The 19,054-nt window shown below is 44.5% G+C and overlaps 1 protein-coding gene across 1 annotated transcript in view; it reads left to right on the forward strand.

Annotated features, from left to right (window-relative positions):
* Positions 1–18,695, forward strand: part of LOC139582979 (discoidin, CUB and LCCL domain-containing protein 1-like) — a 47,380-nt gene extending 28,685 nt beyond the window's left edge. The window contains exons 13-15 of the mRNA XM_071413537.1: positions 4,675–4,724; positions 5,104–5,223; positions 16,838–18,695. Coding sequence (XP_071269638.1) covers positions 4,675–4,724; positions 5,104–5,223; positions 16,838–17,400 — 733 coding nt within the window. The 3' untranslated portion in view covers positions 17,401–18,695. The remainder of the gene's footprint in view (positions 1–4,674; positions 4,725–5,103; positions 5,224–16,837) is intronic.
* The last annotated feature ends 359 nt before the right edge of the window (positions 18,696–19,054 follow it).

The raw sequence follows: 19,054 nt of genomic DNA on the forward strand, positions 1-19,054 counted from the left end.
GACTGCCTTCAGCTCATCTGTAATGTAGAGACCGGTGTGTCTGTTGTCCCTTGTGTCTGTGCTCTTGTAGAATACTGGTTGAGGGGTGGAGATAATGTAGTTAATTATTCCTTGCCCATGAACATTCAACCTCCCATCAGAGATGATTGCAATACAGTGCTTTCTCTATGATTTGCTTGACCTTCACTTGAACTCTGAACTCAGCATCCAGCAAATGAGTAGATAAAGCATGTCTGTTTGGAGGGGTGATAAATAGTTAAGCAGTTAGAATAAACAACTCCTGTGTGAGATAGATGTTTTAAAATGATACATTTATGGAAACAGGTGAATTAACACTCCTCAGTTAGCAGGCTCAAGCGAGCTAAAATCATCAAATCTAGTTTATTTTATATAGCCCTTCGTACATCAGCTAATATCTCGAAGTGCTGTACAGAAACCCAGCCTAAAACCCCAAACAGCAAGCAATTCAGGTGTAGAAGCACGGCGGCTAGGAAAAACTCCCTAGAAAGGCCAAAACCTAGGAAGAAACCTAGAGAGGAACCAGGCTATGAGGGGTGGCCAGTCCTCTTCTGGCTGTGCCGGGTGGAGATTATAACAGAACATGGCCAAGATGTTCAAATGTTCATAAATGACCAGCATGGTCAAATAATAATCAGAAGTAAATGTCAGTTTGCTTTTCATAGCCGATCATTAAGAGTATCTCTACCGCTCCTGCGGTCTCTAGAGAGTTGAAAACAGCAGGTCTGGGACAGGTAGCACGTCCGGTGGACAGGTCAGGGTTCCATAGCCGCAGGCAGAACAGTTGAAACTGGAACAGCAGCAAGGCCAGGTGGACTGGGGACAGCAAGGAGTCATCATGCCCGGTAGTCCTGACGCATGGTCATAGGGCTCAGGTCCTCCGAGAGAGAGAAAGAAAGAGAGAAGGAGAGAATTAGAGAGAGCATACTTAAATTCACACAGGACACCGGATAAGACAGGAGAAGTACTCCAGATATAACCAACTGACCCTAGCCCCCCGACACATAAACTACTGCAGCATAAATACTGGAGGCTGAGACAGGAGGGGTCAGGAGACACTGTGGCCCCATCCGATGATACCCCCGGACAGGGCCAAACAGGAAGGATATAACCCCACCCACTTTGCCAAAGCACAGCCCCCACACCACTAGAGGGATATCTTCAACCACCAACTTACCATCCTGAGACAAGGCCGAGTATAGCCCACAAAGATCTCCACCACAGCACAAACCAAGGGGGGGCGCCAACCCAGACAGGAAGATCACGTCAGTAACTCAACCCACTCAAGTGACGCACCCCTCCTAGGGACGGCATGAAAGAGCACCAGTAAGCCAGTGACTCAGCCCCTGTAATAGGGTTAGAGGCAGAGAATCCCAGTGGAGAGAGGGGAACCGGCCAGGCAGAGACAGCAAGGGCGGTTCGTTGCTCCAGAGCCTTTCCGTTCACCTTCACACTCCTGGGCCAGACTACACTCAATCATATGACCTACTGAAGAGATAAGTCTTCAGTAAAGACTTAAAGGTTGAGACCGAGTCTGCGTCTCTCACATGGGTAGGCAGACTATTCCATAAAAATGGAGATCTATAGGAGAAAGCCCTGCCTCCAGCTGTTTGCTTAGAAATTCTAGGGACAATTAGGAGGCCTGCGTCTTGTGACCGTAGCGTACGTGTAGGTATGTACGGCAGGACCAACTCTGAAAGATAGGTAGGAGCAAGCCCATGTAACGCTTTATAGGTTAACAGTAAAACTTTGAAATCAGCCCTTGCCTTAACAGGAAGCCAGTGTAGGGAAGCTAGCACTGGAGTAATATGATCAAATTTCTTGGTTCTAGTCAGGATTCTAGCAGCCGTATTTAGCACTAACTGAAGTTTATTTAGTGCTTTATCCGGGTAGCCGGAAAGTATCAAAGGCAGCACTAAGGTCTAGTAGCACGAGGACAGATGCAGAGCCTCGGTCTGACGCCATTAAAAGGTAATTTACCACCTTCACAAGTGCAGTCTCAGTGCTATGATGGGGTCTAAAACCAGACTGAAGCATTTCGTATATACATTGTTTGTCTTCAGGAAGGCAGTGAGTTGCTGTGCAACAGCTTTTTCAAAAAAATTTGAGAGGAATGGAAGATTCGATATAGGCCGATTTTTAGTTTTTTAAATATTTTCTGGGTCAAGGTTTGGCTTTTTCAAGAGAGGCTTTATTACTGCCACTTTTAGTGAGTTTGGTACACATCCGGTGGATAGAGAGCCGTTTATTATGTTCAACATAGGAGGGCCAAGCACATGAAGCAGCTCTTTCAGTAGTTTAGTTGGAATAGGATCCAGTATGCAGCTTGAAGGTTTAGAGGCCATGATTATTTTCATCATTGTGTCAAGAGATATAGTACTAAAACACTTCAGTGTCTCTCTTGATCCTAGGTCCTGGCAGAGTTTTGCAGACTCAGGACAGCTAAGCTTTGGAGGAATACGCAGATTTAAAGAGGAGTCCGTAATTTGCTTTCTAATGATCATGATCTTTTCCTCAAAGAAGTTCATGAATTTATTACTGCTGAAGTGAAAGCCATCCTCACTTGGGGAATGCTGCTTTTTAGTTAGCTTTGCAACAGTATCAAAAATAAAATTTGGATTGTTCTTATTTTCCTCAATTAATTTGGAAAAGTAGGATGATCGAGCAGCAGTGAGGGCTCTTCGATACTGCACGGTACTGTCTTTCCAAGCTAGTCGGAAGACTTCCAGTTTGGTGTGGCGCCATTTCCGTTCCAATTTTCTGGAAGCTTGCTTCAGAGCTCGGGTATTTTCTGTATACCAGGGAGCTAGTTTCTTATGACAAATGTTTTTAGTTTTTAGGGGTGCAACTGCATCTAGGGTATTGCGCAAGGTTAAATTGAGTTCCTCAGTTAGGTGGTTAACTGATTTTTGTCCTCTGACGTCCTTGGGTAGGCAGAAGGAGTCTGGAAAGGCATCAAGAAATCTTTGTGTTGTCTGAGAATTTATAGCATGACTTTTGATTCTCCTTGGTTGGGGTCTGAGCAGATTGTAATAAAATGGTGGTCCGATAGTCCAGGATTATGAGGAAAAACATTAAGATCCACAACATTTATTCCATGGGACAAAACTAGGTCCAGAGTATGACTGTGGCAGTGAGTAGGTCCAGAGACATGTTGGACAAAACCCACTGAGTCGATGATGGCTCCAAAAGCCTTTTGGAGTGGGTCTGTGGACTTTTCCATATGAATATTAAAATCACCAAAAATTAGAATATTATCTGCTATGACTACAAGGTCCGATAGGAATTCAGGGAACTCAATTCCCGTAACGGGAGGAGTAGAGACAAGAGAAGACTCGGCCTCAGACTCCGACTCGCTACTTAATGGGGAAAACCGGTTGAAAGTTTCTGTCGGCTGAATGAGCGACACCAGTTGAGCATTCCTACAGCATTTCCCTCCAGAAGCCATGAGAAAGTTGTCCGGCTGCGGGGACTGTGCGGGGGGATTTATACTACTATCTGTACTTACTGGTGGCACAGACGCTGTTTCATCCTTTCCTACACTGAAATTACCCTTGCCTAACGATTGCGTCTGAAGCTGAGCTTGCAGCACAGCTATCCTCGCCGTAAGGCGATCGTTCTCCTGTATATTATAAGTACAGCGACTGCAATTAGAAGGCATCATGTTAATGTTACTACTTAGCTTCGGCTGTTGAAGGTGCTGACGAACCATGTCCAGATAAAGCGTCCGGAGTGAAAAAGTTGAATGAGGGAAAAAAGTTGTGAGGGAAAAACAAAAAATATAAACGGTAAAGTTGTCAGCTAGCAAAGTAAGGTTGGCAACAAAACGCACAGCAACACGTCTAAAAACCCACATGGTATCAAAAACGAACTAGTTAGAAATTATTTAAACATTTTGCTGTAGGCTACTATTTACTAGTTAACTAAAAAACATGTATGTCATATGAAATGTTCACTCCACTCAGTTTTGTAATCAAAACTTACCAGAAAGCATGTAGTCCTTGGCTCAGTAGTGTGGGCTCAATTGCATCTCATTAGTGTGAAAGATCTTGAGAATCAGCTGTACATGTAATGGAAGCGTGCACTGTGCATGTGATGGCAGAATGCACTGTGCATAGAGACGGTTGCAATTCCATTGAATTGGGGATAGTTTAACCAAAATATGCCACAAGACCTAGAATTTCCTTGTATATCCCACAAAAAAAGGTTCACTGTCATAAGCTAACTTATTTGATGAATTTTAAGCAAAATTCCTGGGCTTAACTTCACATGGAAAATTTGCAGCCCTAATTCAGACTAGGAAGTGGCTATTGCGTCTCAAAATGGACAAACAGTACTATTGAAGCTTTTTTTCTCGTTTTTCAAGCGAATGTCTTTTCAACGGAGTATGTGAGTACACTCGTTTGGCTGAAGCATGCTAATCCGTTACGGGGTCATCTGTCAGTGTCAGAAGATGTGGCCAGCTGAGCAAAAGGGAGAGGGGAAAAAGGAAGAGAAACGAGGGGTGCTCAGCAGAGCCAGGCAGTGGTGTTTAGGGGACACCTCACCCCCCCTGCCTCATCTCCCCCCAGGAGGTTATCAGAGGAATGGGGTGAGGGAGCACCACTGTCCTCCCTGTAACTGGAGTTCACAAAGGCATTTGTCTTTCTGTCACAGGAAGAAGAGAAAAGAGAACTCGTACGGATCGTCAGATGCCCAGAAACCAGGTCAGTGAACATTTTACTTTGTAAAAGATGTCATTCATATAACTGCACATCAAAATTGAATCATTTATTTTGTGAGAAACAGAACATGTATGGTGAAGATGAGCCCTAGAAATAATCCATGTTGTTATAGTGATACCCAGTCAGTGGACAGGTTACCTATCATTCATCATTATGGCTGCTTTAAGGAAACTGCCAGAGTCCATTTGTTGATCTGTGACAACATGTCTGTGCTGTGTAGTGGGGGGTGTGGTTAGTGAAAATTCAGTCAGGCCTGGGCTTGCATCTGGGGCTTATATCTTTGCTCTCTCTCCATGCTAGAGTCCTGTCATTATATCTGTCTGTCTGTGGAGTTGTCTTTTTACTGCCTGCCGGCCCTCAGGTTGCTGGAAGCAGATCAAGCAGCCGTTTGCCAGGCACCAGTCCACAGAGTTCACCATCAGCTACAGCTCAGAGAAAGACCCAATACAGAAACTAGACCTGGTCACCAGCACCATGGCAGGTGAGGACACATGCACTCACTGAGACGTACGTCCATACTCCCACACTTCCAATCATCACAACTCAAGAGACTGAGGCACCCATGGAAGTGAATATAGAACCGTTCTGTGGCGGTCACGAAATTCTGTCAGCCGGTGATTGTCAAACAAATAACTGCCGGTCCCATGGTAATTTACCATGAATTAACATGAACACTTTTAGCATCTCCTGTCTTCCACACATAACCTACAAGCCACTGATGCAGACCTTTGGAACATCTACATTTTAAGAAATCCAGTATTATAAATCCATGTAATGTAGCCTACACCTTCACAATAAATCCATTATTTATTTTAGACAGGTCTAAAGAAACATCATATGAAGAAAATGTAGTCTATTTCAGAATAACAGAATAGCATACTCTTGTCTTTATGTTAGGTCCTGATCTGGCTATGCCATTTGGCTGTGGGCTACACTAGTTCATTTAGTAGACAAGATTAGCTTAGAATTCCGTGGCATTATTTTATATTATTTTACAAAGCTGAATAAAATAGAAAGGATATTTTCTCCAAACGATTTGATGGAGTGTGCACATGCGGCTATTCTGTGTTGAGCGTTTAACAAAGAAATAGGTACTCCTATATGCTTCATTTAGATTAATTAATGTAACTTTAATTGTTCTACAAACGTTGGGTTATGTTTTGATTTTTAATACATTGTATGGCTGTATGATGCAACTCCAATGATTTGAAAAAAGTCGCATTAAAGGCATGAGCTCTGCTTAGTTTTTTGCGCAGGCTGTACACCCTTCATCATTCTCTCATTCACAATTTAACATGCACTTGATAATGCCTCGAATTTCCCACTGGCATCCCGTTTGTGTGGCTGCCCCCTAAAAAATCCATACCTTTTGTGGCTGTTGTACACTGGGGCTAAATATAATAATTAGAATTCCCTTCTCCCTGGGTGCTGAATGCTCCGAAGCACCTGTTACTCACATGGCTCTCAATCACGTGATCCGGTCTTTCTCACAGGCTACAAGTGAAGACCTACACATTGGAGACGTAACTGCTCACACTCTTATCCAATTCCGAGGTGCATATTACAGATATTGGAAGAACTGTCCACATTTACTTTGTCAGCCAACTAGATGAGTAGGCCTAACGAACAGCAAAAGCACTAGCCAATGTCAATCTACTATCCCCCATAGTACAAAAGTTGACCTATTCTGTGCGAGAAATAAATATTCCAAAAATAGTCTGGGACAGTTGTGGGATCTGATAGATCCCAAAATAAGAGAACCACTAGCATCAAAAAACCTTTTTTACACAATGAGGCTAACGCAACAGATCAGAACGTTTAGCTTAAAATGTTGATAAACTATTAGGCTATTTCTTCACATTATAAGCGCAGCAATGTGCACACGGCAGTAGGCTATAAGCGCGAATGTTCCACTAGCGGAAAACACAATTATCAAAAGTGAGCCCAAATGCGATTATGCTTTTATTAAAGGTGCAATTTTATGGTGAACATTTTCTTCCCCAAACTTGAAACTCATGCGCTGCTTCTGTATGCCAGTTAGGCAATAATGTGCTTCATTTTAAAAACTTATTTGGCCACTTTAGTTGTGATACAAACCTTATTAAAACATGGGTGAGTTGCAAAAAATACTTTGTTTCTTATGCTGGTGATAATAGATAATTCACAAGTGATAGGCTAATATTCTCACCCATCAGACTATTCTTGATTTAATCTTGTCTTTACATATGCTAAATAATATATGTGTGAAATTTGTTTTGATTTAGAATGAACCATTATCATGCACCTGTCTCGAAAACAGGGGCAGGGAAAATAGATGTAATCTATGCACTTAAATAGCGAATGGAGGACGCTTTTCCCGTGGTTCATTTTCATGCCAGCCAGGTAGGTTATACTCCTGTTGTAAAGAGAAACAATGTGCTAAATATTAGGGCTGGGCGATATGGCCAAAATCTCATATCCCGACAAACTCAGCAAAAAAGAAATGTCCTCTCACTGTCAACTGCGTTTATTTTCAGCAAACTTAACATGTGTAAATATTTGTATGAACATGACAAGATTCAACAACTGAGACATAAACTGAACAAGTTCCACAGACATGTGACTAACATAAATGGAATAATGTGTCCCTGAACAAAGGTGGGGTCAAAATCAAAAGTAACAGTCAGTATCTGGTGTGGCCACCAGCTGCATTAAGTACTGCAGAGCATCTCCTCCTCATGGACTGCACCAGATTTGCCAGTTCTTTCTGTGGGATGTTACCCCACTCTTCCACCAAGGCACCTGCAAGTTCCCAGACATTTCTGGAGGGAATGGCCCTATCAATCAATTGTATTTTATATAGCCCTTCGTACATCAGCTAATATCTCGAAGTGCTGTACAGACACCCAGCCTAAAACCCCAAACAGCTAGTAATGCAGGTGTAGAAGCACGGTGGCTAGGAAAAACTCCCTAGAAAGGCCAAAACCTAGGAAGAAACCTAGAGAGGAACCAGGCTATGAGGGGTGGCCAGTCCTCTTCTGGCTGTGCCGGGTGGAGATTATAACAGAACTATGCCAAGATGTTCAAAAATGTTCATAAGTGACAAGCATGGTCAAATAATAATCATGAATAATTTTCAGTTGGCTTTTCATAGTCGATCATCAAGAGTTGAAAAACAACAGGTCTGGGACAGGTGGCGGTTCCATAACCGCAGGCAGAACAGTTGAAACTGGAATAGCAGCAAGGCCAGGCGGACTGGGGACAGCAAGGAGTCACCACGGCCGGTAGTCCCGACGTATGGTCCTAGGGCTCAGGTCCTCCGAGAGAAAGAAAGAGAGAAGGAGAAAATTAGAGAGAGACAAGATTTTCAAAATGTTCATAAATGACAAGCATGGTCAAATAATAATCAGGAATAAATCTCAGTTGGCTTTTCATAGCCGATCATTAAGAGTTGAAAACAGCAGGTCTGGGACAGGTGGGGGTTCCATAACCGCAGGCAGAACAGTTGAAACTGGAATAGCAGCAAGGCCAGGCGGACTGGGGACAGCAAGGAGTCACCACGGCCGGTAGTCCCGACGTATGGTCCTAGGGCTCAGGTCCTCCGAGAGAAAGAAAGAGAGAAGGAGAAAATTAGAGAGAGACAAGATTTTCAAAATGTTCATAAATGACAAGCATGGTCAAATAATAATCAGGAATAAATCTCAGTTGGCTTTTCATAGCCGATCATTAAGAGTTGAAAACAGCAGGTCTGGGACAGGTAGGGGTTCCGTAACCGCAGGCAGAACAGTTGAAACTGGAATAGCAGCAAGGCCAGGCGGACTGGGGACAGCAAGGTGTCATCATGCCCGGTAGTCCTGACGTATGGTCCTAGGGCTCAGGTTCTCAGAGAGAAAGAGAGAACGAGAGAATTAGAGAGAGCATACTTAAATTCACACAGGACACTGGATAAGACAGGAGAAGTACTCCAGGTAACCAACTGACCCTAGCCCCCCGACACAAACTACTGCAGCATAAATACTGGAGGCTGAGACAGGAGCGGTCAGGAGACACTGTGGCCCCATCCGAAGAAACCCCCGGACAGGGCCAAATAGGAAGGATATAACCCCACCCACTTTGCCAAAGCACAGCCCCCGCACCACTAGAGGGAAATCCTCAACCACCAACTTACAATCCTGAGACAAGGCCGAGTATAGCCCACAAAGGTCTCCACCACAGCACAAACCAAGGGGGGGCGCCAACCCAGACAGGAAGATCACGTCAGTAACTCAACCCACTCAAGTGACGCACCCCTCCTAGGGACGGCATGAAAGAGCACCAGCAAGCCAGTGACTCAGCCCCTGTAACAGGGTTAGAGGCAGAGAATCCCAGTGGAGAGAGGGGAACCGGCCTGGCGGAGACAGCAAGGGGGGTTCGTTGCTCCAGAGCCTTTCCGTTCACCTTCACACTCCTGGGCCAGACTACACTCAATCATATGACCTACTGAAGAGATAAGTCTTCAGTAAAGACTTAAAGGTTGAGACCGAGTCTGCGTCTCTCACATGGGTAGGCAGACTGTTCCATAAAAATTGAGATCTATAGGAGAAAGCCCTGCCTCCCGCTGTTTGCTTAGAAATTCTAGGGACAATTAGGAGGCCTGCGTCTTGTGACCGTAGCGTACGTATTGGTATGTACGGCAGGACCAACTCGGAAAGATAGGTAGGAGCAAGCCCATGTAACGCTTTATAGGTTAACAGTAAAACCTTGAAATCAGCCCTTGCCTTAACAGGAAGCCAGTGTAGGGAAGCTAGCACTGGAGTAATATGATCAAATTTCTTGGTTCTAGTCAGGATTCTAGCAGCCGTATTTAGCACTAACTGAAGTTTATTTAGTGCTTTATCCGGGTAGCCGGAAAGTAGAGCATTGCAGTAGTCTAACCTAGAAGTAACAAATGCATGGATTAATTTTTCTGCATCATTTTTGGACAGAAAATTTCTGATTTTTGCAATGTTACGTAGATGGAAAAAAGCTGTCCTTGAAACAGTCTTGATATGTTCGTCAAAAGAGAGATCAGGGTCAAGAGTAACGCCGAGGTCCTTCACAGTTTTATTTGAGACGACTTTACAACCATCAAGATGAATTGTCAGATTTAACAGAAGATCTCTTTGTTTCTTGGGACCTAGAACAAGCATCTCTGTTTTGTCCGAGTTTAAAAGTAGAAAGTTTTCAGCCATCCACTTCCTTATGTCTGAAACACAGGCTTCTAGCGAGGGCAATTTTGGGGCTTCACCATGTTTCATTGAAATGTACAGCTGTGTGTCATCCGCATAGCAGTGAAAGTTAACATTATGTTTTCGAATAACATCCCCAAGAGGTAAAATATATAGTGAAAACAATAGTGGTCCTAAAACGGAACCTTGAGGAACACCGAAATGTACAGTTGATTTGTCAGAGGACAGACCATTCACAGAGACAAACTGATATCTTTCCGACAGGTAAGATCTAAACCAGGCCAGAACTTGTCCGTGTAGACCAATTTGGGTTTCCAGTCTCTCCAAAAGAATGTGGTGATCGATGGTGTCAAAGGCAGCACTAAGGTCTAGTAGCACGAGGACAGATGCAGAGCCTCGGTCTGACGCCATTAAAAGGTCATTTACCACCTTCACAAGTGCAGTCTCAGTGCTATGATGGGGTCTAAAACCAGACTGAAGCATTTCGTATACATTATTTGTCTTCAGAAAGGCAGTGAGTTGCTGCGCAACAGCTTTTTCTAAAATCTTTGAGAGGAATGGAAGATTCGATATAGGCTGATAGTTTTTTATATTTTCCGGGTCAAGGTTTGGCTTTTTCAAGAGAGGCTTTATCACTGCCACTTTTAGTGAGTTTGGTACACATCCGGTGGATAGAGAGCTGTTTATTATGTTCAACATAGGAGGGCCAAGCACAGGAAGCAGCTCCTTCAGCAGTTTAGTAGGAATAGGATCCAGTATGCAGCTTGAAGGTTTAGAGGCCATGATTATTTTCATCATTGTGTCAAGAGATATAGTACTAAAACACTTAAGTGTCTCTCCCGATCCCAGGCCCTCGCAGAGCTGTGCAGATCCAGGACAGCTAAGCCCTGGAGGAATACGCAGATTCAAAGAGGAGTCCGTAATTTGCTTTCTAATGGTCATGATCTTTTCCTCAAAGAAGTTCATGAATTTATTACTGCTGAAGTGAAAGCCATCCTCTCTTGGGGAATGCTGCTTTTTAGTTAGTTTCGCAACAGTATCAAAAATTTTTTTGGGATTGTTCTTATTTTCCTCGATTAAGTTGGAAAAGTAGGATGATCGAGCAGCAGTGAGGGCACTTCGGTACTGCACGGTACTGTCTTTCCAAGCTAGTCGGAAGACTTCCAGTTTGGTGTGGCGCCATTTCCGTTCCAATTTCCTGGAAGCTTGCTTCAAAGCTCGGGTATTTTCTGTATACCAGGGAGCTAGTTTCTTATGACAAATGTTTTTCGTTTTTAGGGGTGCAACTGCATCTAGGGTATTGCGCAAGGTTAAATTGAGTTCCTCAGTTAGGTGGTTAACTGATTTTTGTCCTCTGACGTCCTTGGGTAGGCAGAAGGAGTCTGGAAGGGCATCAAGGAATTTTTGTGTTGTCTGAGAATTTATAGCATGACTTTTGATGCTCCTTGGTTGGGGTCTGAGCAGATTATTTGTTGCGATTGCAAACGTAATAAAATGGTGGTCCGATAGTCCAGGATTATGTGGAAAAACATTAAGATCTACAACATTTATTCCATGGGACAAAACTAGGTCCAGAGTATGACTGTGGCAGTGAGTAGGTCCAGAGACATGTTGGACAAAACCGAGTCGATAATGGCTCCGAAATACTTTTGGAGTGGGTCTGTGGACTTCTCCATGTGAATATTAAAATCACCAAAAATTAGAATATGATCTGCTATGACTACAAGGTCTGATAGGAATTCAGGAAACTCAGAGAGGAACGCTGTATATGGCCCAGGAGGCCTGTAAACAGTAGCTATAAAAAGTGATTGACTAGGCTGCATAGATTTCATGACTAGAAGCTCAAAAGACGAAAACGCCATTTTTTTTTTTGTAAATTGAAATTTGCTATCGTAAATGTTAGCAACACCTCCGCCTTTGCGGGATGCACGGGGGATATGGTCACTAGTGTAACCAGGAGGTGAGGCCTCATTTAACACAGTAAATTCATCAGGCTTAAGCCATGTTTCAGTCAGGCCAATCACATCAAGATTATGATCAGTGATTAGTTCATTGACTATGACTGCCTTTGAAGTGAGGGATCTAACATTAAGTAACCCTATTTTGAGATGTGAGGTATCACGATCTCTTTCAATAATGGCAGGAATGGAGGAGGTCTTTATCCTAATAAGATTGCTAAGGCGAACACCGCCATGTTTAGTTTTGCCCAACCTAGGTCGAGGCACAGACACAGTCTCAATGGGTATGGCTGAGCTGACTACACTGACTGTGCTATTGGCAGACTCCACTAAGCTGGCAGGTTGGCTAACAGCCTGCTGCCTGGCCTGCACCCTATTTCATTGTGGGGCTAGAGGAGTTAGAGCCCTATCTATGTTGGTAGATAAGATGAGAGCACCCCTCCAGCTAGGATGGAGTCCGTCACTCCTCAGCAGGTCAGGCTTGGTCCTGTTTGTGGGTGAGTCCCAGAAAGAGGGACAATTATCTACAAATTCTATATTTTGGGAGGGGCAGAAAACAGTTTTCAACCAGCGATTGAGTGCTGAGACTCTGCTGTAGAGCTCGTCACTCCCCCTAACTGGGAGGGGGCCAGAGACAATTACTCGATGCCGACACATCTTTCTAGCTGATTTACACGCTGAAGCTATGTTGCACTTGGTGACCTCTGACTGTTTCATCCTAACATCGTTGGTGCCGACGTGGATAACAATATCTCTATACTCTCTACACTCGCCAGATTTAGCTTTAGCCAGCACCATCTTTAGATTAGCCTTAACGTCGGTAGCCCTGCCCCCTGGTAAACAGTGTATGATCGCTGGGTGATTCGCTTTAAGTCTAATACTGCGGGTAATGGAGTCGCCAATGACTAGGGTTTTCAATTTGTCAGAGCTAATGGTGGGAGCCTTCGGCGTCTCAGACCCCGTAACGGGAGGAGTAGAGACAAGAGAAGACTCAGACTCAGACTCCGACTCGCTACATAATGGGGAGAACCGGTTGAAAGTTTCTGTCGGCTGAATGAGCGACACCGGTTGAGCATTCCAACAGCATTTCCCTCCAGAAGCCATGAGAAAGTTGTCCGGCTGCGGGGACTGTGCGGGGGGATTTATACTAACGTTACTATCTGTACTTACTGGTGGCACAGACGCTGTTTCTTCCTTTCCTACACTGAAATTACCCTTGCCTAACGATTGCGTCTGAAGCTGGGCTTGTAGCACAGCTATTCTCGCCGTAAGGCGATCGTTCTCCTGTATATTATGAGTACAGCGACTGCAATTAGAAGACATCATGTTAATGTTACTACTTAGCTTCGGCTGTTGAAGGTGTTGACGAACCATGTCCAGATAAAGCGTCCGGAGTGAAAAAGTTGAATGAGGGGAAAAAGTTGCGATGGAAAAAACTAAAAATATAAACGGTAATTAAAAACAAAAACAAAACAAAAAAACGTAAAGTTGTCAGCTAGCAAAGTAAAGTTGGCAGCAAAACGCACAGCAACAAAACGCACAGCAACACGTCTGCAGATTCAACAGGAAGTGTGTTACTGTGTTAGTTGTTCTCAGAGGGAGATGTCCGCAAGCCCTCACCCTCTGATCCAACAGGTCCCAGACGTGCTCAATGGGATTGAGATCCGGGCTCTTCGTTGGCCATGGCAGAACACTGACATTCCTGTCTTGCAGGAAATCACGCACAGAATGAGCAGTATGGCTGGTGGCATTGTCATGCTGGAGGGTCATGTCAGGATGAGCTTGCAGGAATGGTACCACATGAGGGAGGAGGATGTCTTCCCTGTAATGCACAGCGTTGATATTGCCTGCAATGACAACAAGCTCAGTCCGATGATGCTGTGACACACTGCCCCAGACAATGACGGACGGACCCTCCACCTCCAAATCGATCCCTCTCCAGAGTACAGGCCTCAGTGTAACGCTCATCCCTTCAACGATAAACGCGAATCCGACCATCACCCCTGGTGAGACAAAACCGTGAATCGTCAGTGAAGAGCATTTTTTGCCAGTCCTGTCTGGTCCAGCGATGGTGGGTTTGTGCCCATAGGCAACGTTGTTGCCGGTGATGTCTAGTGAGGACCTGCCTTACAACAGGCCTACAAGCCCAGCCTATTGCGGACAGTCTGAGCACTGATGCAGGGATTGTGCGTTCCTGGTGTAACTCAGGCAGTTGTTGTTGCCATCCTGTACCTGTTCCGCAGGTGTGATGTTCGGATGTACCGATCCTGTGCAGGTGTTGTTACACGTGGTCTGCCACTGCGAGGACGATCAGCTGTCCGTCCTGTCTACCTGTAGCGCTGTCTTAGGCGTCTCACAGTACGGTCATTGCAATTTATTGCCCTGGCCACATCTGCAGTCGTCATGCCTCCCTGCAGCATGCCTAAGGCACGTTCACACAGATGAGCAGGGACCCTGGGCATCTTTCTTTTGGTGTTTTTCAGAGTCCGTAGAAAGGCCTCTTTTTAGTGTTCTAAGTTTTCATAACTGTGATCTTAATTGCCTACCGTCTGTAAGCTGTTAGTGTCTTAACTACCTTTCCACAGGTGCATGTTCATTAATTGTTTATGGTTCATTGAACAAGCATGGGAAACGGTGTTTAAACCCTTTACAATGAAGATCTGTGAAGTTATTTGGATTTTTACAAATTATCTTTGAAAGACAGGGTTTTGAAAAATGGACGTTTCTTTTTTTGCTGAGTTTAGGTCATTTCATATCCCGATAAAGATACATATCACGATATTGCACGTTTTCTGTCAATTCAATGAATAAATAGTTTATATAAAATGACCACATGTAAAGGCCTATTTCTTATTACATTTTGAATTTTACTCAACAAATAAAAGGTTATTTCTCCTCTTATTTAGAACCTTTGTGCAAATGTTCTATTAAGCATGTAACAAAATATAAAATACTAATGTATAAAAAGGTAAATAGAAAACACTTCAACTATAGTTGCAAAGAAAATATAGGCCTAAAATATATATATATATATATATATATATATAATTTATTTATTTTGGGGGGCTTGCCCGCTTTGCATGTTATTTTCGCATTTAATACATGTCACAAATCAATTTGCATTTGGTACCTTGGGCCGAGTGTTAGCACCAACTCACGAAACCCCCGTTTCTCGACCGTGTAAATTGGGGCCATGTCTTTGCAGATGTAAGTTGTAACGGCAGCTGTTATCTCCTTCCATCTTTGTGATTCTTTGCCATACGGTTTGCCGCGGGCAAAAGCCTCTTGCAACGTCTGAGTTGGGGGTTTGTTTTTGAGCCCTCGACTGTACTTTTGGGTCTCATCCGTAGACTCTCTCCGTAATGTTTCACAAGATTCTTGCATAGGTGGTAAGAGGTTAGTGGTATTTGAGCCTGTTGTCGGGACCGGCCTGCGGCATATTTTGCAGAGGACTGTTTTCTGGTCTGTGTCAGACTTTTCATACCCAAACCACATCCATGCGACCGAAGTAGCCCCTCTTTTAGGTACGAGCTCCGTGTCTCTGTGTTCTATGTCACGTTCACTCTCCTCCATGTTTGTTTGTGTTGCAAATTTTCTTTCACACGGCACGTGCGTCGTCCAATTGACTAAAAATATTGCCGTATAGAGTGATTTGCGACACAATGAAATAAACGAGAGCATAATATGAAACGATAAAAGTTTTTTTATCGTCACACAATATACATCGTCATATCGCCCAGCCCTACTTAATATTAGGAAAAGCCTATAGAAAGCTGATGAGATTCTCCTCTTTTTAGTAGAGGCCATCACTCTGTTTTCTCACCCAATTGCATAGCCTATAGAAATGTTTTACAACATGAGCTCATGGGCTCTCATGAAGTGTTTGATTAGATTTTCGATTACATTTGCATTGATATCAGAGAGATTAGAGGGACAATAGAGTGCTGAGTACCAGTTAGCAAGTTTGGAAGGCTACTAATGACCATCAGCAGTATCAGAGCTTGAAGAAGCCCAATCACCGTGACTAAAAGATCACATGGAATTTGACTCCCTTTGAGTCCCGTTGTGGTGGTAATACAGTCACCGTAACAGCCCTAGGCACCACCACCTGCTATTGAACTTCCATCTTCCTTCACGAGAGGCTGGGTTACTTGTATTGATCCATAATTACTCCATCACCCAGGCAGTGTGTGGTGGTAAACTCTGAAAGTCAAGCTCTCCACTCTTTACAGACAACCCCATTCACAGTAACTGTGACCCTTCTTGCGCACACAATTCTCTGCTTTACAGTTCTCTGCTCACTCCATGGCCAAGGTAATCTAGAACTCATTGTAAGCTCCTGGCTCAGTGTGTGAACCGACCATACAAAGTAAGAAGACATCACACAATGGCCTGAAAAGCCAGTTGACGATCCTCTCTTCTCTGGCTCTTATTAGTAATTACATGTAATTCTGGGTAAGCTGGAGAGGTTTGATCATTAAAGCTGGAGCCAGTAGGAGGCTAGCCAGTGTAATCCTTGACTTTGGAAAGTCCTCTAGTAGTCTGCTGAATAGTTCCTGACAGGCTGAGAGGCAGCCAGATGAGTAATGGTCTACTGCTACTGTTAATAATCCACAGCTTCCCTTCAGGGCACCAATTATTGATGATTCACATACTCTGCCAGGGTTGAATATTCTATATTTAGATAGATCACAGGCTCCCTGTGCACTGTAAACCTGCTACCTGTATATGCAGAGAAATCAAAGAGATAATGTCCGTGTTGAAAAAGTGGTGTCCTTTTGATCTATAACAGAGTGATGTAATTCATTATAACTGAGTGAAAACAATTTTAAGTTGGTGTTTTAATATGCTCATTCCAAAACAGAATGTCACGTTTGATCACCGGGACACTGGTAATAAAGTTGGTAGTATTCAGTTCTGTTCTTAAGTGGCCTGTGTCCTTGTCCTCCAGAGTACCAGCAGCCTCTGATGATTGGGGTTGGCACAGTGGCCAGGAAGGGCTCTACGTTCCGGCCTATGGACATGGAGACCAAGGAGGATCCTAGCAACCCCTCCACCCACTACGACTACCTGCACACAGCCAACCAGTATGCCCTGCCTCTCACCAACCAGGAGCCAGAGTACGCCACGCCCATCATTGAGCATCACACCTTCCACAAGGACGGGTTCCTGCCCGACCCGGCTAGTTACAGCGTCCCAGGTGTGATCCTCAGCAAGACCCCATCCTTTAAAACCCTGGACAGGAAGGCAGGGGTGGGCTCCTCCGGGGGCTACCAGATGCCCCAGCTCAAAATAGACCGGGAACACAGTAACTCTGAGGGGGTCTACGACAGCCCCAAGGTGAACAAGCCTGTGTGCCAGAGCAGTGGCCTCTCAGACTACCAGAGCCCCCAGGCCAAGCCGGCCGTGCTGGAAACCTACTCCACCCCCAGGGACTGTGTGAGGGTGGCCCCCACCATGGGCCATAGGCCGGACCATAGACCAGACCCTGAGGGCAGTTCTGGAGGAACCTGAAGATGGAACATGTCTGGGACTACAGGACTAAACTGTCAAACTGTGATTTTGATCAGTTCACGGCCGTTTGAGATTGAGCTTACTGTAGCAAACACAACCGGTAAATGATTTCTCAACTGACTTTCGGGAATGTGGGAGACGACAGTGTTTGTGTTTGTATCGGAGGCTGTGCTGACAGACATTTTGTGAATAAGAAAATACAGATGGTTACTTTAACTGTCCTATTTTTTTTAAGGGGTGGGGTGATTTATTAAAAAGCAAATGGTGATGGAGACAGGAAATGTCCTGAAAAATGGGAAAATGCTTCTCCTCATTCTCAACTGTGACTGTAACATACATTAAGAAATAATGTGACTTCGTTCCTTAACTGTACAGTATATTTTGAGGGCATGATAAAGCTTTCAGAATCTCTCGGTCTGAGGTTAAGCTGCTTTCAGCAGGGAAGCATAGAGGAAGCAGAGTGCTTTATTAAATGAAGCAGCACCCCAGTTAAAAGTGGTAGATTTGTCCCCAGCGGGTCCTACTATAGGATGTTTTACAAAGTCAGTCAGTGCTCTTAACAAATAATTGTAAGTACACACTGTGAATGAAGTGACTGAAAGGACTGGTGTCACCGCATGGGGTCCCCCACAATGGGGGCTTTGTCACCATGTTGCAGGGGGCTCTGAAGCCGACGGCTGCATTGCTGCTCTGTATCAGTCTGGAGGCAGATCTGGTCAGTGTGATCAGAGAGCCAATGAAAAGGCAACGGCAGAGTGTTTACAGTTAGTCTGGCGTATTGAGAAACGTCCAGCTGGGGATTTAGGAGAGTAAACTGGACTACAACACATCACAAAGCTGTGTTTCTAGATGCTCTGTTTAACTGGACAAGGTGAAGAACTACTATACAGGCCAGTTCCATTTAAATTGATCTTGAATACAAAGCCATGTTGAATGGTACCGATACTACAGTCTAGTCGATTTGTGTATAGGTGTGTACATACAAGTGCATAGTTTGAAAATGTATATTGCCAAGAGGAAAGAAAAAAGAAAAATGCTGTCGACTGTATTTAAAGCACCTGTGAGTGTGGTGTTGCTGCTGTGTACTGAAGACAGAACTTAGGATCGAGCTAAGAACTCTTTCATTTCTGTGAAATCTTTTGGGGAAATCTTTTCAGCTGGGTTGTATGTACATGTACTGCGAGAGGTTATTCTCTACAGACTCTCTCTGTGATGTCACTCTCTTTCAAAGCGTTCTGTGTGTCTACTGCATGTTGGCTGTAAGCTGAGCCCTGAATAAAAACACCAGCAGTTGACTTCTTCATGTCAAGGTCTCTTTACTATGTGAAAATGTGTTTCTCAGCAGCCGTAGCCTCGGCCCTAGGATGCCCGGCATTCCAGTCCCAGCGCCCAAAGAAGCAGGAAGTTACAGGATCCCCCACCTCCACTCAGCCTGTGTCTGTCTGTGGAGGAATGTGGCAGTTTGGTGTCAGTCGTGGGGAAGCAGCTGATAATCAGCGACACTGCTGCTGCCCAGTCCTCCCAGCTATGGGCCCAACCGAGGGGAGAGAGCTGGGTGGTGGGGGGGTATGACGGCCTCTCTGAGGACCCTGATAACACGTCACTGGTCTCTTCAGAAGCGGGGGGTAGGGTGATGGTCTGATGGAGATAGACT

The sequence above is a fragment of the Salvelinus alpinus genome, chromosome 8 (genome assembly GCF_045679555.1).
Source record: "Salvelinus alpinus chromosome 8, SLU_Salpinus.1, whole genome shotgun sequence".
NCBI lineage: Eukaryota > Metazoa > Chordata > Actinopteri > Salmoniformes > Salmonidae > Salvelinus > Salvelinus alpinus.